The sequence below is a fragment of the Centropristis striata genome, chromosome 15, assembly GCF_030273125.1.
Source record: "Centropristis striata isolate RG_2023a ecotype Rhode Island chromosome 15, C.striata_1.0, whole genome shotgun sequence".
In the NCBI taxonomy this organism is placed as follows: domain Eukaryota; kingdom Metazoa; phylum Chordata; class Actinopteri; order Perciformes; family Serranidae; genus Centropristis; species Centropristis striata.
Window position 1 is genome coordinate 32,511,797 of NC_081531.1, and position 25,169 is coordinate 32,536,965.

General features: G+C 36.5%; 2 protein-coding genes across 2 annotated transcripts; one reads left to right on the top strand and one right to left on the bottom strand.

The window, feature by feature from the left end:
• Nucleotides 1–4,475: 4,475 nt before the first annotated feature.
• On the bottom strand, nucleotides 4,476–7,462 carry neu3.1 (sialidase 3 (membrane sialidase), tandem duplicate 1). Its single transcript, XM_059351415.1, has 3 exons — nucleotides 7,112–7,462; nucleotides 6,699–6,931; nucleotides 4,476–6,597 (listed from the first exon to the last, which is right to left on the bottom strand). The coding sequence occupies exons 2-3, from the start codon at nucleotides 6,921–6,923 to the stop codon at nucleotides 5,590–5,592; spliced, it is 1,233 nt and encodes a 410-aa protein (XP_059207398.1). The 5' UTR covers nucleotides 6,924–6,931; nucleotides 7,112–7,462; the 3' UTR covers nucleotides 4,476–5,589.
• Nucleotides 7,463–8,189: 727 nt separating this feature from the next.
• On the top strand, nucleotides 8,190–17,445 carry xrra1 (X-ray radiation resistance associated 1). The gene is made up of 17 exons (XM_059351870.1): nucleotides 8,190–8,416; nucleotides 9,716–9,864; nucleotides 9,945–10,016; nucleotides 10,106–10,178; nucleotides 10,270–10,367; nucleotides 11,094–11,242; nucleotides 13,173–13,280; nucleotides 13,776–13,894; nucleotides 14,005–14,039; nucleotides 14,663–14,734; nucleotides 14,822–14,915; nucleotides 15,002–15,120; nucleotides 16,066–16,209; nucleotides 16,293–16,434; nucleotides 16,510–16,625; nucleotides 16,757–16,862; nucleotides 16,944–17,445. The coding sequence occupies exons 1-17, from the start codon at nucleotides 8,326–8,328 to the stop codon at nucleotides 17,123–17,125; spliced, it is 1,869 nt and encodes a 622-aa protein (XP_059207853.1). The 5' UTR covers nucleotides 8,190–8,325; the 3' UTR covers nucleotides 17,126–17,445.
• Nucleotides 17,446–25,169: the final 7,724 nt, after the last annotated feature.

Consider the following 25,169-nt stretch of genomic DNA (forward strand, 5'->3'; position numbering starts at 1 on the left):
CATGATTCTTGCACACATGCACAACTCGTTTTATACTGTGCATTTCATGTTTTTTTCCCCTTTGTATTGATTTCAATACTTTGTAATGTGAAGAGGGGATTTGTTCCTTTTGTGAGTTATTTTCCCCATGAAAGCAGCACCAATCTCCAGAGCGGGGGTTGTGTTTTGATACATGAAGTTGTTTAAGTTGGTACAAAGTTACATTGTACTGTAAATAGGCTTATCTGTTTGGCAGTGACATAAAGAGATAACGGTTAAATATATGAATCATGAAAGAATTCTTTGTACAGTTGTTGATGTACAGTTCGACCGAGTGTAGCTTCCAGTGTACATAGATACTTCAATCAAAACCTTGAAAATGTATCTTTGCCTGCATAACTTATATTTTACTGTCTTGCAACAAAGAGAAACCAAAAGAGAGAAGAGACAACTCATACTGAATGTATCATGTCTGTTCCTCAAATCTACCCTAATGGGACGAAGCACATTAAGGGTTTTAAAGGTGTTTTTTGTGTGTGAACCTGCAGAACTGCCATGCAAACATTTACATTGCAATTGGGAGGAGAAGGTTTAACAATCAGAGGCTTCATGTACACACACCATACTGAGTCAAAATGTTTATATAGAAAGGCAGATAAGATTATGTATTCATAACGGAACCTATTAGCTAATCATAGCTGTTATGTTAAACTCAGCTTACCTTCCATGTTCCAGTTGTTTATTTGTGTATGTGTACAGAGAAAAAGTAATGAATGAGCTGCATATAACCTATACAACCTATCCCAAAAATACTCCAAATAACATACGGGCCATTAGCCACAATTAGTTATAGGCATATTCTTGAAATGTATGTTTTAAAGGTGTGTTTAGACCAAATGCAAAGTTAGTTTTCTCCTTGTGTTCGTCATACAGATGCAACCACTGGGCAAAGCTGCAGCTGTGCTGCTGGTTTCTGCTTGGTAACTGGGGAAGGAAGGACATGTGACTCCAGATCACAAGTCAAGTCACAGGTTATGCCAAAGTCCCAAATCAGTTCACAACATAAAACATAATTATTCAACAGATAACGGCCGTTACTTCAGCATTAAATTGCGTGAAAATTTGCATACACTGAAGTTACTTCATTTAGAGATGGGTTTCAAAGGATCTGTGTTTTGAAAACTTCAGGTTACAATGCCAAAGTTGGATTCTATAATAGCTTGCTACAGTGTAGCAAACATTGAAAAACAAACTGAGGAGATCTCATAGTTGTATGCCCCTGGTCTCAATTATGTCTGAGTTATTTTGAAGGAGAATTGAATTGAGACATAATTGAAATCAGGGGTATTCTGTACATCTATGAGATCTCCTCAGTTTATCCCACTTCTCAAGTATTGCTGAAATGGTTTTCTTAACTCAACCTCCTTTGTCTTAGTGATGTCTTGTTTCTTTTTTAGCTTATCTCTTGCTCCTAAGGGACCCTTAAGAGAAGTAATTCAGAAACAAATTATCACAGAATGATACGAATATGAGAAGCTCAACCTGATCTCAGAGAAGAGATTGAGCAACACATGAGCATCTCATTTTTCCTCCCACATCATAATGCAAACCTGTAAAGCTTATCAGGCACTGAGTCGACCTTGAACCCTGAACAGGTTTTATATCTCCATTTCTGCACCCAGTGAGGCACTAAATGTGCCTCAGTGTCTGCTTCCTGCTGTGTTACGCTAACATGAGTTTTTCTGCAAGTCTGCACTGAGAGTGAAAGCAACAGGCGTGGAAACAGCACCATGATTCTGTCTGTCTGTATATCGAAAGACAACTATTCTTTCAAATCTTCTGGCTAGAGCTGGCATGTGAAAAGTTTGGTAATATGCAGCCCTTCAGAAGGAAACAGAGCTGCTTGTGAAGTCTCACACTGGATACTGTTTGTGCATGTGCAGCCTGTGATTAAGCTGTTACTAACTAAGTGGTTCTCATTCTGGCAAAGACAGCACCAAACTTCTGTCTTTCTTGTATTTTTTGTGTTGTGATAAACAACTTTGTTTTGCGAGCTCACTCTTTATACAGTACAGGCCAAAAGTTTGGACACACCTTCTCATTCAATGTTTTCCTTTATTTTCATGACTATTGACATTGTAAATTCATCAAAACTATTAATGAACACATGTGGAATTATGTACTTAACAAAAAAGTGTGAAATAACTGAAAAAATGTCTTATATTCTAGTAAGCAAAGGGTGGTTACTTTGAGGAATCTAAAATACAAGACATGTTTTCAGTTATTTCACAGTTTTTTGTTAAGTACATAATTCCATATGTGTTTATTCATAGTTTTGATGCCTTCAGTGAGAATCTACAATGTAAATAGTCATGAAAATAAAGAAAAACGCATTGAATGAGAAGGTGTGTGTCCAAACTTTTGGCCTGTACTGTATATGTAACCAAGTCTCAGACTTACTAAATATCTGTGGGCACTTAAGGTTTGAAATGGTGCTTTTGAGTTATTAATAACACATTGGTATACAGTTGCATATAAAAAATAAAAAACACATGCACTTAAATGTTATAGCAGGATATATTTTGAGGCTTTGTAAGTAATGCCTGGTATCCTTGGTGATATTTTGGGGGGAAATAGCTGCTTTACAATGAGGCAACACAAAGGAGGTAAGAGCTAGTGAGGCATGCAGTATATTTTCCCCAGAAACTAAAAGGACTCCTCACATCCTGGCAGCTCCACCTGAGGGGCCTTGGGGTCATTCAAATGGATGGTTCAAGAACAATGTGACAGCTGTGTGTCCAGCACTGTGCTGCTAAAAGAGCAGAGCCTGCTGGGACGCCACACGTGCTTACCACGAACACAAAACATCTGTGACGCCGACACCGCTAGCCTCACCGTCGCTGGGCTCCCAAATGTCATCGGAGTGATAGCTGAAACATATGTGTGTGTTGCAGAAAGCCACCCTCTGATGGAGATTATCATATGTGCTGGAAAACGTTGGATGTGTCACCGCCAACACTGTCGGAGAAAAACAGGTTTCACCGCATGAATCATCGTTCTTGTGAAGAATCTGGTTGGATAAGGTGATGAAAAACAGAAAGCAAGGAAGTAGCCGGCCACTAGATGAGCACATTTCAGATTTACAAGCCCTCACGTCTAATAAAATGCACTTCATACCTTGCCAGGTAGTTGCTTTATACCAGTTCAGTGCTTATACAAATGATCAGCAGCTGCAGATGCGTACCAAAGGGCAGAGGGGACAGATTTCTACAGAAATACATTTAACAGAAATCTGTCAATAAGAGTATTGTATTGTGTTGTGACATTTAAATAATCACATCGGTGTGCAATCCCACTGGGTGACCCCCCTGCTGCTGCTAACAGGGTATCGACACCTTTTCCAAGGTCAAATTCAAGCATTTTCAGGTGCATTTTCAAGCACTTTACAGCTGTTGTAAGTTCCATATTTATATACAGAATATAGAGAGCGCTATAAACAACAAAAATTACGTTTTGTGACAGGACGACAAATTTAAGGAAAACAGTACAAAGTTTCTTGTTTAAAAATGTGTAAGCTGTTTGAAAGTCGATTTGGCGTTTAAATCTCAAGCGTTTTCAAGCACTTTGTTTCAAATCTAAGCATTTTTCAAACCTTGACAAGATTTCCAGCACCTGTAGGAACCCTTTTTGTATTAATCCGCAGCTGAAAATAGTCCCCAAGAAACGAACTGTTTACTTCTGTTTGAGGTTTGATTAAAAATACAGTGCCCAGCTGTTTTTCTTTTTATTATTTTAAAATGACTAAGCATTTTTAAAATAATGTATTTTGTGACCAGCTTTTAATGTTTTATTTACTTTAGAAGGTGCCAAGAAACATGTCAGAAAACACACAGTGCTTCCATGGGATTTGTTTGCAATAAGGAACATTTAAATAACGTAAGGGTTATCATTTGAGCTTTCACTAAGGATGCAACTTTATTGTGGTGGGCACTGAGTTGTATTGGTGAATTTTCGCAGTAAATCATGTCACAACACAGGTAGTTTTCATTTGTTAAATGCAATTTATCAAAATCTACCACTCCTGTAAGTGTAGAGATATAATATTATTTGAAAAATACTGAATTTCTACATTCCCTCCTTGACCAAAGCGCTCCTTCCTGTCCTTAATTCATCCCGGCTGCCTGCACATCTGCTAAATCACATTCATCTCCCCACAGGTCGCTTTACAACAAAAGTCCTTCACATCATTTTAACATGCCCTAAGCCTCCTTTAGCTGCTGAGGGAATTAAATATCCCCTACAGCCGATAAAGTGTTTTTCATCACTGCTTTTAAAGCCACACCCATGGTCCTATCCCTTCTTTAATCCCCTGTCCCCGCTTGACAGATAACTATTGTTCAAACTTGTCCTCTTAAATGTATCCCAACAGTCAGTTGTTGAAAGCAATAATTACTGTCATCACAACATAATGAGGAAAAACTCAAATGAGTTGAGTGATCACAGGTTACTTTATTTTCTACTAAAATACATGTTTCATGCAGGTTTTGTCACTTTCCACAACAGTCAACAAAAACACAATGAAACTATTAAAGAACCACCTGGAGGCTTTTTGCCTCACAACATTAGGCAAAGACGGATGTCAAAGTCGCTCGGTACAAGATTTTGTGTGTGCAAATTCCTAGTGATCCTAAATAGTGAATCTTCTGCTGTCACATGCTCTCACATGCTTTCGCTTTATAACCAGCAGCAGGCCAATCATACCTGCTGATGATACTGCACTAAATGAATGATGCCAGGGGGGAAAGTATCCTTAATGTGCAGGGAAATGAATGTAAAAAAGAATATAACAAAGTAAAATATTGCTTTTTAAAATAAACATAATAAAAAATGCAGTATAAAGTAGCCTAAACGCTTTTGCTAGAAGTATCTCTCTATGATTCCGCCTCTTTACACTTTGATCGGTCTCTTCATTGATTAGCTGGAATAAAAAGTAAATGTTTTTCTTCTCGGTTCAGTTTTGTTGCTAACCCTGTGACGCCCACTCTGACCCACAGATAAGAGTTCCTACTGACAGGCTGCTTAAACAGTGGAGAAAAAGGCATATACGTAAATCAGAGTATACTAAATGTAAAGTAGCAGCAGAGCATTGGGGAAACTCTACGCTCTACTTCACAAGGCCTGCTATGATCTTCATATGAAAGTAAAAAGAGGTAGGCAAATTCTCTCCACTGCTCAGAATATGCTGACAGCTTAATAAGATGCAGAAATGGGCATGAAGTATTCGTCAAACATGCTACACACAAAGCCTGTTTTAAAGATGACAGTCTTGCACAGCATGCTTGAAATCAGCCACCCAACCTATTAAAAATAATGTCCTTCCTTACACAGCTGCTTGCATATTAATACTATTAAGACTTCAATTACTTTTTCATGTAAACAAGGAGACAACAAAACACACGACTCATGCATGCATTATCATCTCCAGACTGTAGAACAGTAAACACAGACAGATGTTACTGCACAGCATATTTAGTGGCTTTTTCTTGGATTTTTAGGTTTCAGGAAAATGTTAAAGAGCTTTTGTTGATACATAAATAAAGCAACTGCAATTCAGCGCATCTTCTTGTCTTTCTTACTGCCCGTCTGCATGACATCATTAAGGGTAAACGACATGAACGCTATCTGCTCAAGTTCACTTTCTTTCCCGCACTCCATCAGGCATGAAAACTGATCCTTGTCTTCGTTGTAAGCCAGGTCTGAGTAGCCGCTGGGCCCGTTGTGGATGATCCGGGGCTTGTCCCAGCCTGATGAGTGCAGAGGGGATCGGTTCAAATACACGCCCATGTCCCTTCTGCTAGACTTGTGAGTTGGGTGGATGAAGAGGAGCCAGGTTTGTGTGTCTGGAGACAGGAGCGACGTGCCACAAGCTTTGCTTTCAGCATCATCATTGGGGACAAATTCAGGAGCGGGAAAGCCGATGACGCTGCCTTGACAGCCTGAAGGTGGTTCGACGAGCTCTGGAGCAATGTGGGGTTTGTCAAAAAACACACCGCTGTTTTCACTCAGGGCCTCACACCTGTGGCCTCCAGTGTTACGAGCATTGCAATAGAGATGACTCCTGCCCTCGTGGTCTATAATCTCTGCCATTTCACATTCACAGGATTTTCTTCGGAGCATCTTACCTATATGCCACGTCTGGCCAAAGTCTGCGCTATATATTGACAGAGAACGTGGGTAGACCGTAAAAGGGATGGGGAAGGAACCACATCTGTAAGGGACATAATAGGCGTACGCTGGGATGATCAATCTGCCGTTCTCCAGCTGAACACCGTGGCCCGGCCCCACGGCGAATGTGGCCCACTTATGGACAGTTTCCCCAATCACACTTTCTGTTAAGTCTTTCGCTTGGCTCCAGGTTTGCCCATCGTCACTGCTGCTAACACAGCAAAGACGCGCCTTGTTCTTACCTGTGATGATCTGCCTGAACTCTGTGGTGTTTCCCCAGACACAGATGAAAAACAAAAATAGTGTTTTGCTGTTTTTTTCATACACGGGGCATGGATTCATGGTGCGGTGGTTGGGTAGACATGCTGTTGACAGCTCCTGACTGGATGACCACTGGGAAAACACAACAAAAAAGGCAACAGTTAATAAAAAAGATGAACACAAACTATGTTGACAGTATTAGAGCAAAGGCCAATATAGTTATGGGCAATAACCTCAACAGATCCATCATCTTTCAGCGTTCCACTTCTCATAACAAGAATTTTGGCATCGCTGTCACAGGGTGAGGATCTTTTCTCTGCGAAGGCAAGGAAGGTGTGACTGTGCCTCAGATAAAGGAGAGCAGGAATCCTGTATGTTATTCCACTTGGCTCCTTTTCAAACAAAGTTGTTTTGACCGGTTCCTCTCCGCTGCCACTCTTGGATGGTGTGTTTCCCATGGTGGATCCTGCAAATTGAAAAAAATGCACTAAATGTATGACAAGTACAGGCTTGTTTTGTTTTTTTTAGTCTTGGTATAACAATCTTAACACAGAAAGAGTTCACACTCCAACAGCTCCTCATAGACACATATGACTGCAACGATACAAATCTAACGTACACTGTGCAGGCATAACAAAACCCTTACCTTCACTTGTGTCTCTTTACATCTGTCACCCTTGATCTCTGTGTGAACGACATTATACCGTCTAATCTTACGCCACAAAAGGGACCTCTGATGTTCACGACACTGATGCTATGGGTTCATCGGAGAAGAAGACGACGCGGAAGCGAGAGACAAACCCGCGCTCACTTCCTTCTTCGCTTAGACGCATCCGGACTAAACTACACGTCGAGTTTAACTTACGACATTGTCTAGAGCTGCCAGTGTTCATTTCAGTCAGACATTGCTCGTTTTTATCGAGCTAACATAATATATAAATGCCAGCTTCTAGCCGTTAGAGGAGAGGAGTTATCAGAAAGATGCCGCGACATCGGCTTCCAGCTTCACGCATGCGCACTGTGGTAGCTAGCTAGCACGACCGTTAAAACGAACACAGGTTGATTCATCTTGGAGAGTAGTTGTTTGCCTTGTGTTGTAAGCGGCGCCATCTTCATAATAATATACATTTAATGGCTTGTAAAGTTCCTTAGCCTGGCTAGGGTGGAGTGGTATTCTCTCGTTTTTTTATTATTATTTTTTCTTCTTTTTTTATTTTTTTATTTTTATTTATTTATTTATTTTAAACTTTATTAAAGCAACATGGTGCAATAAAAGACAATACACCAACAAAAGGCTGTCAGGGGTTTTCAACAATACAGCGGCAAGCTTTCATACAAAAACAATGTAAAGTGTACATAAATTCAAAGTTTTTATAGCTTTCATATTGGTAGATTTCTTAATAGACTTAATATATTGTTTGGTTTCATTTTAAAAGACAAGAAAGAGAGGTTTTTGATTAACGTAACAACATTTATGGATATGCCATATGGCTAACTGTATCATGAGATTGATGATATAGTATTGTTTTTCTTTTGCAAAAGGAAAGTCAGTGAAACCAAACAGTACATGTTCAAAGCACAGGGACATAGTATCATCTCATTGAATTTAATCTTTGACTAGCTAGGGATTTCTTCCGCCTCCGCCTGGTAAGGTGTTTACTTCGCAGCGCCCCCTGCCGGACGGGAGGAGCAGCGCCTCGTCTTTCATGCTGTTGCTAGGATACAGTGCACCACAGTGGCAGGCAGCTCCAGCTCAAATATATTATAAACAAGAAGTCAAGCCGGCTCACCTCGTAAAAAGCGCATTCAACACATGCATAAAAAGTAGTTTGTGATGAATGCGTCTCACAGGCAAACAAGATGACTGCAGCTTCATGTAAACTGGATGATGGACAGAGCAATCCTGCCAAATGTTTCCCACCCCGGACATTATACCGGCCAAGGAAAGAAGGTATGGAAGTTAAATCAGCCTGTTAAAACTTACATTTTTATTTTTCAAAACCCCATACAAGCATTGCCAATCATATTACATTGTTATTAAGCAGGGTATCTGCAAACAATATTTAGTTTTATTTTTCCTTACGGGCAGTGGTGGACAGTAACTAACTTTAGAGGTACTTGACTATTTGTAATATCAGCCAATATATCAAGTTTACTGATATACTGTGTGTTTTATGTGGTAATTACGTTTGATGTATGTTTTTTGTGTATTGTTTTAGTTTTGATGTGTTAAGGTTCTTGTTTATTATTGTGGTTTTATTTATTTATTTGGGTTGGTTTTGTGATTTTGTTGTTGTTGTGTTTTTTGTTTTGTTCTTGTTTTTCTCTGTTTGTTCATTGGTGATTTGTGTTGTGTTTTGTCTAAATTAATAAAAAAAAATAATTATAATAATAATAATATAAAAAAAATAAAAATAAAAAAAATATCAGCCAATATGTGCAATATACTTCAGTTAATTAACTGCCAATTTCCTTGTGTAGGTGTCTGTACAATGACAATAAAAACGATCTATCTATCTATCTATCTATCTATCATCGTTGAGAAACTCCTAGTTCTTGATAATCTAATATAAAATGATACATTGCTGTGGATTAATCTACCTACATTTTGAATGCAGGACTTTTGCTTGTAATGGATTATTCTTCAGTGTGATATTACTTATACTCAGCGGTGGAAAGTAACTGAGTACATTTACTCAAGTACTGTACTTAAGTGCAATTTTGAGGTACTTTTGAGTATAGTAGGTACATTACTTGAGTATTTCTATTTTATGTGACTTTATACTTCTACTCCACTACATTTTTAGGCAAATATTGTACTTTTTACTCCACTACATTTAGCTGACTGCTTTAGTTACTTTTCAGGTCGAAATTTAACATAAAAATTTAAAGTCATGAGACATTTTTTTTAAAGTTAAACCTCACAACAGTATATTAAGTGGTTAAAATCAGCCCCATTTAAAAAAAAAATAAAGCACTACTTGCATAAATGCATCAATACAAATAATCTAATAATATTATAGATAATACATTACAATGAGTGGGGGCGTGCTGCATAACGAGTACTTTTACTTTTGATACTTTAAGTACATTTTGATGCTGATACTTTTGTACTTTTGCAGGACTTTTACTTGTAGTGGAGTAATTTCACAGTGTGGTATTAGTACTTTTACTTAAGTAAAGGATCTGAATACTTGTTCCACCACTGCTTATACTTCAGTGAAGGATCTGAATTCACTGTTGCTTGTAGGTGCTGGTCATTGGCTCGTGGCCTACAGAAAGGCAGAGGAGCAGAGATATAGGAATGTGCACCAAAGGAAAAAAGGGGCTTATAAAGAATGTGAGAACAACAGGTGGGCAGATTCTCCTCATGCTAACACATTAGATGGACCTCTACTGGTAAGGAAATCTACTTATGTGAAATGTGCTTATTTGACAAGATCAGGTGACCCCAAATAAAAGAAAAAAATCTTTTGCAGCTCCATTTACATTGTGTTGATAAGCCGTCTGAGCTCTGCTCTGTCGACATCAGTGAGCAGAAACTGGAGGCTGTAAGAATCATCTTTCACATTCTTATTACAATTATTTGGTAATCTGCAGGAAAAAGTGATTATTTTTATTATTTCTTTACTGTGCACAGGTGAAGCCGGAGGAACTTAAGGAGTTTGACAATGTAGCTTACATCGATGCATCTGTTAACTCCCTCTCTTTAGGTGATTGTTTTTGTATTTCCTGCAAATTTTTCTCGGTACTATTTCATGCCTTTTCAAAAAGTGCTGACTTCCAGAACATGTTTATCCACAGCGTCTTTCAGCAGCTTTGTGTCTTTAAGAGAACTCAATCTGTCATTAAATGGGCTTTGCCGTATGACGTTTCATGCTGCTGACTTCCCTCATCTCGAGGTAAGATGACTGACTTTGACATACTAATTAGCTACACTAGAGTTACTATTATTTTTAATATTCTTTATTTGGATTATCTGCATGCCATATGGATATTATGAAATTTTCCACGTCCTGAAAGCTTTTATTTTCACCAAAATGGTTCAATTATGAGCTTCTGCAATTCTTTCAAAATAAGAGCTTTAAGATTAGATTAGATTAGATTCAACTTTCTTGTCATTGCACATGTCACAAGTACAAAGCAACGAAATGCAGATAGCATCTAACCAGAAGTGCATTAAGCAGTAATTGTGAATCATATTGCAATATATACAGGATGAATTGTATAAAAATGCAGTATATATATGTATAGATTATATAATAATTAATAATAAAAATAAATAACATGAACTGGTGGCATACAAAGATCCCTTGTACTGCCAATTTAAATTGTGTTTGTCTTCTGATTGAGTCTGTTTAAAAATATAATTTAAATATCAGTACTTGTTTGATGTCTGAACAAATTTGATGATGATGGACGGAGGGTAAAATGTATAATGAATTCATGCAGGCGCCTGGCAGAGCAGCAGCTAATCTGGATACATTTTAAGTGTGTTACATTCATGTGTTTAATTGCAATATCTCAGGCTTCTTCTCTGCTAATGAGTGCTCAGAGCAGTAACTCTTCTGTGTTCTGTTTCATCTCCATGATATGTTTACCTAAATCATTTCTGTAAATCCTCACAGGTTTTAGATTTGTCCTACAACACTTTGTCAGCTGATGATATTGTTCTGATCGGTCGGCTTCCACGTCTAAAAGTCTTTCATCTGACTGGAAACCAGCTTCAGCATCTTCCTCCTAATCTGGGATCCTCCAACTTTGACTCAACTCAACAGTGAGTACCTTATTGTCAAGGTCTCAGTTGATACATTTGCTCCTCTTTGCTAATAGCTTTTGTCCATCTACTTTGATTTTAATAAAAAATAAAAAAAAATAAACAGAAAAAATCCACTTCTCTGCTAATATTTTTGCTAATTTGTTCTGGGGGAAAAAATCAAGTATGGAATTGATTAAGTTATTATTATTATTTTTTTAAACTTACTTTTTATTGATTTTTCAGTGAAAAAAATAAGCACAAACATATAATTATACACACAGAACAGGTACATCAGACAGGGTCATCCATAAATACAGCAAAATACAATGGCAAAATACAATGGCAGGTTTTGTTCTAAACAAAGGGCTGACAGGTTATCCACAAGGTCACCGGTACAAAAAATAAAATAAAAAAGAACCCCATAACAAGCGGAAATGGAATTTATATATACATAATTATACTCGGGGAGAAACGCTCCTGACCCAGAGGAATAATACAATAATATAAAATAAAAAGATTTTGCCACACAGAATATGTAATCACCTCTCATATATGTAGTCCCTCCATTTCTTCCAGTATTGGTCCCCTTTTTCAGTAGATTAAATTATTTTTGATTGTGGTGTTGTATTTCTGTTTTACTGCTCTTTCTAATGGCTGTTTCTTAAGTGACACAGTGGCAAAAAGCCTACTTTCCATATGAAAGCCTTTGATATGAGTCATGGAATAAGTGGCAGAATGAAAGACAACTAATCTGTTTCATAATATGTTTCAGTAACATGCAAATTCATCCTCTAACTACAGTCTGACGCTGCCTCCAGTCTGCTTTTCACAATGGTTACTGCAGAAAATATCTTTGATTGATGTCCTGAAGCTAGCACACAACACAATACCTTCCTTAAAAAGTATTACCATGCCTTTACAGTTATAGCTCATGAGTTAGAATGAATAATTGTTATATAATCAGTAATAAATACATTGGTATGATTTCACAGCATGGATTAGAAACAGTTCACCAATTGACCAAGAGGGGGTGCACACATGCTCCAATTCACACTTCTCATTCTGGAGAAGCACATAAAATGACATTTGATACACCTGTTTTACAGCCAGGTATATAAACTCAAGCATAAAAGTGGTGTGGTTTTTTTACTTCTATGGAAATCTCCTAAGGCTCTGTTTATTTCTCTATTTCCCACTCAGATATTTTATGTCTTTCTCTCAGTGAAAGGCAGCTCTGTTCAATGTTTTCACAAAGGAATTATATTATATACTACTTTAACTCTTTGCACACCATCCCACCTGACTAGTTGCCCTTCCTGTCTTTTTGAAATTGTTTTTTTATAAAAAAAAAATATTATTAATAGCACTTACAATATTTTCTTTATTTCATTTTTCATTCCTAATTACTGTGTGTTTATATATTTTAAATATTTAAATATATTTTTAGTTTTCTTTATTAATGAATTTGTTTACTATCTATACATTTCTAATTATTTGTATGTTTATATATTTTAAATACTAATATGCTCATACACTTGTTATTTTATATGTAGAAACAATTTTTTGTTGTTGTTGTTTTTGTTGATGGGTGGGGCCTCTGAGGATGTTCATTTAACAAAAAAAATGACAAGTACATGTAATTTCATTTTTTATTTTTTATTTTTTTTCACTTTATATCTTTATACTACTTATCATTTGTATATTTATATATTTTAATTATTCATATGCACTGTAATTGTTTTCTTATCATTTTCTAAACAGAGACTTTTTTTTATGTGTGCGGTCACTGGGGATGTTCATTTAACTACAAAAACGGGAAATATATGTACTTCTATACCTCTTTATTTTCTTTTCATATTCCCAATATACTGTAACTGCACAAATTTATGTATTTATGGATTCCATGGCCTGTTTCATGATGTATATTGTTTTTTCTTTTTTTGTCCAGGCCGGCTAAAGAAGAAGAAGACACACGATTCAAAGCTCTTGAAGTCCTGATGCTTGACGATAACAAACTGTCCTCTGGTGTCTTCAACAGTCTCGCAAACCTCAAGAGGTCATGATTTGTTTATTTATTTGTTTATTTATTAAGGATCCCCATTAGCTGTTACCTTAGTAACCAGCTAGTCTTCCTGGGGTCCACAGGAACAACACAGAATATACAGAAAAAACATATTCTCAGCATATCAAACATTTACAGGTAAGGTCAATCACAATAAACCTAAAAAGGGTAAGAAAAGGAAAGAAAAGGTAAGAACAACATTTAAAAATGCACAGCTTGTATAAAATAAGATTTCAGTTTCTTTTTAAATACCTGTTTACTTTCAGTGCAACAGAGGTAGTGAGGCAGATTATTCCACAGAGTAATGATGTGGTTTAAAGTTCGTAGTACTGTGTTACCTAAAAAAAGATCACTTAAATCCTCTTATCTGTGGTGTTATTTATCACTCTAGATTGGTGTGTTTTGGAAGCATCGAGTGGAGAGATGTCTGCATTCTCTACATTCAGATATCCCAATGCATAACAAAGCATTTATAACTGTCAATTACAGGCTAAGGTATTTAAACCTACAAGGGAACCGCATTTCTGAGATACCATATTTGCAGCTTGCAGTTCGGTCCAAACCTTTGCAGACTTCTATTGAAGAGCAAGCTGAAGAAGAGGGATTGGGTAAACGCTCAACATCTGCTTGATCATTTCTAAACTGCATGACAGAGTTTCCTCAACATGCTCAGGGAAAAATATGAAATATTTATCATTTTTTTATTCTCAATATCCAGCCCACGCTGAGACAAATTCCAACATCACTCAACAGGTAATTACTCTTAAAGTACACTACCGGTCAAAAGTTTTAGAACACCCCTATTTTTCCAGTTTTTTATTGAAATTCAAGCAGTTCAAGTCAAATGAACAGCTTGAAAGGGTACAAAGGTAAGTGGTGAACTGCCAGAGGTAAATAAAAAAAGGTAAGCTTAACCAAAACTGAAAAATAATGTACATTTCAGAATTATACAAGTAGGCCTTTTTCAGGGAACAAGAAATGGGTTAACAACTTAACTCTATGGAGTCTTGGGCTATTTTGTCCATTTTTGAATTCTTTTCTTTGTCTTTGTAAGTCATTTTGTGTCTTTTTTTTGTAATTTTGTGTCTTTTTTTGGTCGTTTTGTGTCTTTTTTTAGTCCTTTAGTCCAACATAAAATGTGATTTTGAATCTTTTTTTTTACTTTCAAAACACTATCATGCTCAATAAAGAATTTTAAATGTTGCAAATGTGCATTCATTTCAGAGTACAGTGAGACATTAAACTGCATCATTTTCAATTAAATTCTGGAAAAGTTGGTGTGTTCTAAAACTTTTGACCGGTAGTGTATGTGTTTGAGATGTTCCCGCACAGTGCTTCTCATATTTTAAACCTCAACATCCTTTATCTCTCTCAAGCAAAACTGGGAGCAGAAAACATCCAGCTTCCCACTACCACAGCTTCAGGTCCTCAATTTATCCGACAACAAGGTACATAAAAATAATGATACAAATACATCAACCACTGCGCTTTTAGAAAAAAAAAAAAGAGCTCACATATCAGTGTTTCGTCATCAGATTTCAGAGGAGGAAGCAGTGATGGCAGTCGCTCTCTTCCCAATGCTTCAAGAAATTGACCTTCACTCCAACCCTCTGACCACACGGAGGAGTGGTAAGCCTTCTCTTATATGAAGCTGTTTTTAAATATTTGTTCTTCAGTTTTTAATTCTGAAGTTGATTTGATGTCTATGAGCACAGGAGACCCTCCTTTACTGACCTATTACCTCCAAGAGAGACTGGGGATTATGATAAAGCGTAAGAAGACTGAAGAAGTAGTGAAGCTGCCTCTGAAGGTGTCTACGGATCCAAAATGGAAGGTTGGATGTGTTGGGACGCTCAAGATTTCACTTTACAAAAGATAAACGGTTAAGATTCAGGTGCTTTGTGGATTAGTTGAGTGACAGGTTGATTTGGTAGTTCTCAAATAAAGATTTATTTAATGCTTTTTTTATTTTTTTATTATTTCTTATGCTGAATTAGTTATTTTTATAAAAATTAGGAGCACAAAACTGGTAAACACCAGATTTAAAGTGACACTTTGCATGATTATTTGCGGAGATACTATACAGATCTGTTCATTAACCCTTTGATGCACAACATGGGTCTAAAGTGACCCGACAGAGTTTTTATGTTCAATATCTTTGCAATAAATTATTTTCCTCATTCAGTATTCCAGGTTTTCCTCAATTAGTTTGTTTTTGATCATCATACATCCTAATTTTTATGTTTTCCTTTATTCATTTTTGAAATGAAACCCTTTTTGTGTCACTACTCTTCTAATGCACAGCATGGGTCAAAAATGACCCAAATAAAAAATTTTTAGCTAAGTAGCTTGTTAAACTAACTACTGAGCTAACGTTTTGGCTAAGTATTTGGCTAAGGAGCTTGCTAAGCTAACTACTTAGCTAACTTCTTGGCTAAGTAGTTAGGTTAGCAAGCTACTTAGCCAAGTAGTTAGCTATGTAATAATACAAAAACTTTAAATAATAATGAAATGTTGATCTCAAAAACAAGATATTAAAAGAGCACTTGTAATATCCAATCATAAAATAAGTTGATATTAAAAGATAGAGCACAGAAACACACAGCAAGCATAAGATAACATGGGAAATGAATGAGGGTCATTTTTGACCCATGTTGTGCATATGTTGTGCATCAAAGGGTTAAATAAACTGATGGATAAATCAACAAAATTGTGTTTCGGTAACTAAGAATTTCTTGAGTGAAAGACAGCACATCTCTTTGAAATGCGTTCATCGCAGGTGGAAGAAAGATTCCTAAAAAAGCCCATGTTAATGGATGCACCGTCTCCTGCTGAAAGAAGTGAAAGAATACGAGAATATGAGGCGGAGAACAGCGGAGAGGACACCTTCCATGAAGATGCAGGGCACTTCTTTGTCACTCAGGTACATACATGTCCTGTCTTCGTGGTTTTCATAATCTTTCTCTTATTTAGTCTCAACGTTTTCTTGTGTTATTTCATGTTCAGGCAACAGATGGTCATGAATATGATCTTCCAGCTGATAGTAAAGAAACGGCAGAGAACAAGGATGATGACATTGCTGAAAGATTCACACTCCACAAAATGTCGATGAATGCAAAATCAAACCCTGATGCGGTGGAGCCCGTTGGTAAATTTCACCTGCAGCTATTTTGTTTTTTGGACATTTTGGAAAGAATTTTCATGGGTTTTTTGTCTTCGACAGGAATTCAAACCGCTGTTCGGATGCTGGAACACACACTGAAGAATCTTAATGTTTACAGAGAATCCAAACCAAAACTTGATAGCATCCAGACGCCTTACAGAGAAAGAGAGAAAAGGGTGCAGAGTTAGCATTCACACTCAATATTACTGTCAAAGTATAATAAATCTAGCAAGAATTGTAAAGATGAAAAAAAAAAATGTCATCACCTTTGTGTTGTGAGTGAAATAATAACTTTTTTTGTTCACAGATTAAGGAGCTTCCAGCTGTGAAGCCAAACAAGCAGCCAACTGAAAGGCTTGATGAAATGATCAAGGAAATCAAGGAGAGTAGAACAATCAGAGAAGTCCCCTTAAGTATGCACATTTCTGACACAGTGAATGTCTGGCTTTACCTTTCATGATCTTTCTTTATATAACATGCTGTTCTCCGTACAGGCAGAGCCATACACGGCAGCGGTGTTAACAAGCAAGAGCATAAGGAAGCTCTGTTGCTGCTGAGGGACATGAAGGCAAAACACAAGATGGTCCATAAGAAAACAATGGAGCAAGCAGCCAGCCTCGAGTCTGGTAGAAACACCAACCAAAACGGAACTGAACCTCCACCAGCTGAACTGTGATATTCTTCTTACAACTTGTTAATTTGAGAATTGATCAGGAAAAACAAATATAAATAGTGGCTGCGCATCGTTGAGGTTGATTCCTCATAGCTTTTGACATTAAACTGTCTTTAAAAAAAACTGGATTAAACAAGAAAATATTCTCCATGATGTCAACCACCACAGGTTTCTGAAGAGCCGAAAAGAAGCTCAAGTCACCATCTTGGCAGCTTCTGACTGCTCCTAACTCAAACTAATGCGAGGAAACTTTAACCCTTTATCAGGCAAAGAACTATATTTGGTAACTTCAGGTAATATTTTGAGAAAAAATTATTAGATTAAAGTGGCAAATCTACAAGAAAAAAAGTCGCAGATTTAAGAGATTTCTCCTAAGGCTCTGTTCATTTCTCTATTTCCCACTCAGATAGATCAGAGTGGCAAATCTGCGCGAAAAAAGTCGCAGATTTACGAGAAAAAAGTGGGGAAAAAGCAACTTTTTTTTCTCCCAGATTCACCACTTTAAATCTCATAAATCTGTGTATTTTTTTCTCATAGATTTGCCACTTTAATCTCTTAAACCTTTTTCTCAAAATCTTATTTTCATATGTTTTTTTTTACACATTCTGGCAGTATGTAATATCCTCCAATATTCTCTAGGGTTGAAATTTGGAATTTGCAAGTATTTCAATGAGTGTCCTATTAAGGGTTAAAGTGGTGAATCTGGGAGAAAAAAGTAGCTTTTTTCCCACTTTTTTCTTGTAAATGTGCGACTTTTTTCGCGCAGATTTGCCACTTTAATCTAGTAAATTTGCAACTTTTCTCTCGAAATATTACCTGAAGTTACCAAATATAGTTATTTGCCTGATAAAGGGTTAAAGAGGTGGAGCGAGGGTGAGCAGAGGCGGATTGAATGCATCGTGAGCTGCCTATTGTTCAAGGCAACCATGCCCCTATTTATTTATTCTATTTATAGCTTTGAACCTTTATATAGATTAAACAGGGAAATAAATTCCCCTCACAGTATGTTTATTTCTGCTGTAAAGTTGGCCATTTAAACATGGAGGTCAATGAGGATTGCTCCCATTTTGGAACCACCAGTGGCTGTTTGAGGAACTGCAGTTTTGGCTTCATTTTCAGTCCGTTTTTTACCACTTGATAAAAACACATTTTATTTTGAAGTCGACCTACTAAAACACTTATAGCCTAGGTCATAACAGCCAATAGACCATAATGTAGCAATATTTGATTTGACTTTACCATATATAACTTTTTATGGTTTGGGTAATGGCTGATAGAGCGGTCTCTATTTGTGACACGCTTGGTATAGTTTAATTTTGAAAAACTTTGATACCATTCAGTGAACAACAATTTTTTACAAAAATAAACTACAAAATTACACATTATGATACAATTTTCTATTTTTCAGCTCCTTTACACCTATTTGACAAAAGTAAGGCCGTAACGATTTATATTAAGGTCCTTGTAATAACCATTAATTAACAAGTAATAAGGCCCTTGTAAGTCCTTACAAGATGCTTATTAACATTATTGTGTGTTTATAAGCTTATATAAGTGTTAATAATGGCATTATAATACAGCTAATAGCAGGCTATAAGCGATTTATAAGCACTATTAAAAAACATGTTAACAGTTTGCAAATGCTTAAGAACATTAATAAAAGCCTCATGAGTATTATAATTGTTCATAATGGCATTACAAACACCCATGACCCACACATTATGTCTTTGCCATGCCTTTATTAATCTTATTTTGTTTGCTTATTGATATTAAAATATACTTTATTGCTCATCCATAATAAGTTAAATATAAGTTAACTATGTTTTTTGCAACTACCGGATCTAAAGCGAGAACAATGCCTTATTACTTGTTAATTAATGGTTATTAAGGCCCTTATTATAAAGCGTTACCAGTAAGGCTTCTCAAAATACAGCACACACACAAAAGCCTCATCTCTGTACGTAACTTAGTTTTTTCCTGCATGCCTCTGTTCCAGCCTGGCTCAAAGATTGGGAAAGAAGTGGAAGATTCATAGCCTGACTAACACCAGACTATTCTCAAATGAGGTCTAGTCTGGCAACCAACAATGCATTTCTCCGTAGAGGAGGTGTGGTTTACGATCCTCCGGAGCCGTTTATTTGTTTGGTGTTTGCCGTTTATTTGTTTTTTTGGTGCTTAGAATATCTATCAAAAGCGTCTGTAGGTAGCTCTTAGCCAATCAGATCAGTTATACCAGATGACTTAGGAGAGCAACAGAAATGGATGTTTGTTGTGTGTGTGTCTGTGAGAGAGTGTTGTTTGCTGCTTTGCTCCTCCAGTTCTCGCTTTCTGCAAGATTATTTATTTTCACGCTTTATTCCCCCTCTTGTCCTTCAGCCACACACATCCACTGGTTTTATGGGCAATAAACAAGCTGCTGGGGGTCTCTGGGCGACTCCGCTGTCCCCCGGCTCGTAGCCAGATCACCGGCGAGACCGCCGGCTCGTAGCACTGCTAGCGGCGCTAATCACCGGCACTACAGGTGATCTCGCTACAAGTCGGGGGACAGCGGAGCCGCCGAGAGACCTTTCGCCTTTCAACTTTCGCTCTAAACTATTTAAAACACCATCTACAGCTAAAGAGAGTTTCGCATCTGCAGCAGCCATGTTGGATCCGTAAGAAAACTACAAGCTTCCAAGTGCCGAGTAGTACGCGTCATCGTCTCCCTCCCCGCTCTGTGATTGGATCCCTAAAACAGGGCTAAGAAACTACCCTGGTTGCCAGATCACCTGGAGGTTCGAAATTCAATTTGAGCGTGCAAGGCAGTCTGGGTATACCCAGGCTAGAAGATTCATAGATATACTACAGAATAAAGGGATTTGTTAAACCAAAAAAAACATATACAAAAGTCATGGGAATAATCTGTAAAGTCAGTCGTGTAAGATGTGGATTGTTGTAAATGTGCAGCATGAGTATTGTGGTGGTGTAAAAACAACGGAAAGTGGAAGAAAAACCACAAAGCAAGCTGGTGAAAGGAGCTCTGGCCAACACAGACTGACTGCTGCTGCTGCTCTGGTTTTTTAATGGAGGGAGCACACCAGGCCCAGGTGTGTCCAATGCTGCTGATTGCACTCAATCAGTTCTGCAGCCCTGCAGAGAGAAAACACAGCAGCAGGAGGAGAAACAGGCCAACAAGCCTCTAGATTTGCTCGATCTTCGTGCAAGAATGCTGCAAGCTTATTGGCTCACTGACGCTGAGGAAATGTACTCCTAAGGTATTAAAATATGTGGTATGGACTGCATTTTTGATACTTAATACTATGGAGTTAATTCATTCATTCATTCACTGAAATGACAGTGCTTCTGTTCCTGTGACTCTTTCTGATTAATACTGTAACAGATGGTTTTCAGCAGCTGCAACACCACTGCTGCCATGACCCGAATTAATCCAGCATGCATGCATACGCATCAAATGTTTCTCACTGGTGTTCAGCTGCAACAATAAAAAGTGAACTGAGTACATTTGTATCTTTAAGTGTTTTCCAACCACAATGTGATCCATGAATAGTGGAAAAATATATACATAAAGCTGCAGATATAGCTAAGGGAATTAATTGATTGATTGATTAACTATGTTTAACTGATAATGTCATATTTGCACTGTAAAAATAAATAAATCCTTTTTTTTATTGTTTATTGTTTTATTGTTTATTTTTTTTTTTACATTCAATTTGAAATGTGACAGTAAAAAATTTAATTTTACATTTAGTAATATTTTTATTATTATATATATATATATTTTTTTTTTTTACATAGAATTCCCTGTAATTTAACATTCAAGACCATTAAGCAATTGAATAATACTGTAAAAAAAAAAAAACACATTTGTAATAAAAGTAATTTACTTTTTATGGCATTTCCACCAAATGTAGAAAAAAAGATGAAAAAAAAGTGAAATAATATAGTAAATTTTGGGACAATAATTTTTTTTTTTTGTCCTTTAATGAAGCTATGTGTGAGTGTTCGTACTGGGCAGGAGCAACAGCATTTAGTGCAGCAGTTGGACTTTCTCAGTCGACATTCCTGAACAAGTAAATGATGATGTGTTGGTATATCTGATACATCATATGTGACATTTCCTACAGGCTTTACAATAAATGCTTTTTCACTTCCAGTCAAGTTCTTTTCTGTTTTTGGTTCATTCCCATTTTTTATTTCAGGCTCTCATCGTTCATCAATAATTCTGCTTCAGAGCAGCTTGCAGATGTGGAATGCAGGTTCAGCCCAGGTGGAATAAATCAAAATGTACTTTGAAGACATTTCATGGGGTTCTGTATTGCCTGGATAATAAAGGTCCTAATAAATTGCACCTACTGGATCAGGATTATGTGGGTTGTATATGAATGTTTATTGCATACAGTTAGTAAATGGCTTTATTTATTTATTTATTTATTTATTTATTTATTTATATTATTTATTTGTTGTTTGTCGAATTGTTTCACATGTTTCAGATTTTAATTTAAAGTAATAAAAATAGAATAATTTTATTTAAATATTAATCATATAAATAGTTTGGAATTTTCTTAATTCATAATTCGGATTATTAATATAAAATTATTCGAAAATTTATATAATAATGTGTATTTCCTACAGTAGTAAAAGGCTGAATTTGAATATTTTTCAAGTATTTGTTTCTTCGTACAATTGTGACATGTGTTTTATGTTTTAATTTCAAATGTTTTTTTTTAAACATGCATTATCTAAATACATCTTGATTTATAATCTGGATAATTAAAAAAAAAAAAGGTTGTCCAGGTTGTCATATAACCAATTCAATAAGCAGTAACTTTGTTGTCAAGTACTTTGAAAATCTGAAATTAAGCTACCTGAAAGGGTAAAGAAAACAGTGTCTTTATAGAATATGAAAGAAACTTGGTTTAATCTAACAATGAAAAGTGTAAAAAGTGTGTTTGCTCTGGTAAAGAATTTCACATTTTAATGATCAACACTACCAGACAATCACCTGGACTTGGGATCTTTTTTATCTTCAGTGGTATATTTGACGATAATGAGGACACCGTGCCAAATAGAAGAGAGATTTGACACGCTGCAGAAATAATTTATTTTCCAGTCCGCTGGAGCTCAGCTCCACTCAAAGAGCTTGTCTGTGTTGCAAAGATATCCCTCAGTGTTGGACACCACAGCCGCTAAAAATATCTGCTGCTCAGTGTGATTGAATTGTGATAAATCTCTTCAGAACTAGTGGTTATTTCCACAGTACATTCAGTGCTTTATCCAGGCTTTAGTGCAACTGAACTTAAGGTCTTCTGAGGATTTGTTGTTGCTTTTAGTAACATGATGGAGTTTGTTCTGCAGCCAGTGAGCCCTGGCATTAATTTATTTTCCCTGACCAGAATGCTGTTACAAAGTAATTTCAAAGTGATAATGATTAGTACCTCAGGCACCCCACGGTTGCATAAATGCCGTGTGTTTTCATGCTGGAATCCTTTGATGTGAGAGAAAAAATGGACATGCGCTATTGTGCAAGAGGTCGTCATAAACATTTTTTCACAGTTTTGGGCAACGATCAGTCACAGTAATGCTTGTTATATTGCAGGCAGTCAGTAAGCATTCACTGACTCACAAACTCACAAAACTCCTCAGTTACAGAAAAACTGAAACATTTCTCTCGTTTTCAGTTACTTTCATGTCTGCTTGTGTTAATGCAAACTATTGAAAACCTGCTAAAACCTGCCTTGGCTCTCCCTCCCTAACTTATTAATCAATTAATGAATCAAACAAATACACCAGTGTCAGTTAAAGTATAACTTTGAGGTACTTGCACTTTACTTGAGTCTCTTCTTTATCATTCTTCACAAACTCAAATGATTGCAAACCAAACATACGAAGGGTTTATGATGTGTTTTGTTGTAAATTAAAATAAACAACAGTATATATAAGTAGAGCTGCAACAAGTTAGTTGACAGACAGAAAATTAATAAATAACTATTATGAAAATTGTTTAAATCAAAGTCACAGAGGCCACTTCTCTGCTTTGAGTACATAAATACATTCACAATTTTAACACAGGACTTTAACTTGTAAAGTTAAAAGTCCTGATACCACTTATAGTATTTTTTTTTTTTAAATCAGTAGTATCACTACTTTTAGTTTGGTAACCCTGATAACATCACTATCACATCATCAGGGTTTTTTGGGGTTTTTTTTTTAACAGATTTCAGAGGACTTCTCATGAGCCACAGGGATTATTGTACAACCATAGTCATGGTAAAACCGATCTTGATGCAGAAATTTTGGTGGAATACGATTTAAAGATGTTTTGTTGATGTTATTTTAACTAGCCTGGAACATCAGTGGCTGAGTGCAACTTATCCTCATACAACAGTTGCGCAATCACTGTTGGTCAATGTTGTGAAACTGAACTACTTGGTTAAGTTTAGGCCCCGAAACTACTTGGTAATGATTTGGGTTAAATTAACTAGTTTTGTGTTGCGTTCATCGGTGTATGGATGAACTCCCAATGGTGGCAGGTGGCCCTGGTACACTGCAAAAAAGCCAACTTCTATTTTTTTGGCCTAAAACAGTGATTTACTTTGGTAAAACTTGGAAATATAAATTACTGACATTTAGGGCAATAATGTAAGTTAGCACAACAAAGGAAGCCAGTTGTCTGCTCAGAAACAAGTTGGTGAGTTGTTGTTACTTATATCTTTAAGTTGGGGTTCAACACAAGGGACAATAGTTCTGCTAACTCTTATTTCTTTGTTGTGAAATTCGGTCATTAGCGAAAGCTAGCGGCTAACTGATGCTAGCGGCTAACTGATGCTAGCGGCTAACTGACGCTAGCGGCGCTGCTTGTTACAGCTACAAGAGTAGCCATTAGCGTATCAATGCTAACTCAAAATTGTGGTCACAACATTAGCTGACATTTCATAGCGGCGTTACAATCGTGCCAGAGAAATTCAGAGTTGAGCAAACTCAAAAACAAAACTTAAATTATTTTGTTTAATTGTCCAACTTAAAATTTTATCGAAGTTTGTTGCCTTGAAATTTTGAGTTCACCCAACTTTTCTTTTTTTGCAGTGTAGGTATGTGTGTTTGAATGGGTGAATGAGTGCAGTCTGTAGTGTAAAGCGCTTAGGATAAAATCACTATAAGTGCAGTCCATTTACCATTTTACCATTTAACTACTTGGAGTAGTTATGCAAGGTGACATAGAACATGACAGAGCTATGTACGGAAGTTAATTTATAGCTAAACATAATATAACAACACTGACTTTTGGCTTCATGGGGGAGACAAACAGCAGTAAGAGCAGTGGTGGAATGTAACTAAGTACATTTACTCAAGTACTGTACTTAAGTAAAATTTTGAGGTACTTGTACTTTACTTGAGTATTTCCATTTTATGTAACTTTATACTTCTACTCCACTACATTTAGAGGCAAATGTTGTACTTTTTACTCCACTACATTTAGCCAGCAGCTTTAGTTACTTTTCAGATCGGGATTTAACATGAAAAACATGATCGGTTTAAAGTTTAAAGTGACATTTTCTAAATTAGACCTCATAAAAGCATATTAAATAGTTAAAATGAGCCCTACCTTGAGAAAATAAAATGCTGCTTATATAAATGCATCAATAATAATTATCAAATCATATATTGAGAATATATTTAACAATCTGAGTGGGGTCATTCTGCAAAACGAGTACTTTTACTTTTGATACTTTAAGTACATTTTGATGCTGATACTTTTGTACTTTTACTGAAGTAAGTTTTGAATGCAGGACTTTTACTTGTAGTGGAGTAATTTCAGAGTGCGGTATTAGTACTTTTACTTAAGTAAGGAATCTGAATACTTCTTCCACCACTGAGTAAGAGTCCTGTGTCCTTTGACCCCTGACCTTTCCTCCTCACAGGCCAAGTTCCACCTCTGCTCCTGTCATTATTACTATGGCCACTGAAGGCCACCACCCAACAATAAACGTTGTAATAAACTGCAGCACTTGGCTCAGGATTACTTGGGTTATATATGCATTATAGTGCA

Coding starts and splice junctions, on each gene's coding strand:
- xrra1 (XM_059351870.1), top strand. CDS start 8,326: ATGACTGCAGCTTCATGTAAACTGGATGATGGACAGAGCAATCCTGCC. Junction 14,916..15,001: donor TCTGACCACACGGAGGAGTG/GTAAGCCTTCTC, acceptor CTATGAGCACAG/GAGACCCTCCTTTACTGACC. Junction 16,210..16,292: donor GGCACTTCTTTGTCACTCAG/GTACATACATGT, acceptor TTTCATGTTCAG/GCAACAGATGGTCATGAATA.
- neu3.1 (XM_059351415.1), bottom strand. CDS start 6,923: ATGGGAAACACACCATCCAAGAGTGGCAGCGGAGAGGAACCGGTCAAA. Junction 6,598..6,698: donor AAGATGATGGATCTGTTGAG/GTTATTGCCCAT, acceptor GTGTTTTCCCAG/TGGTCATCCAGTCAGGAGCT.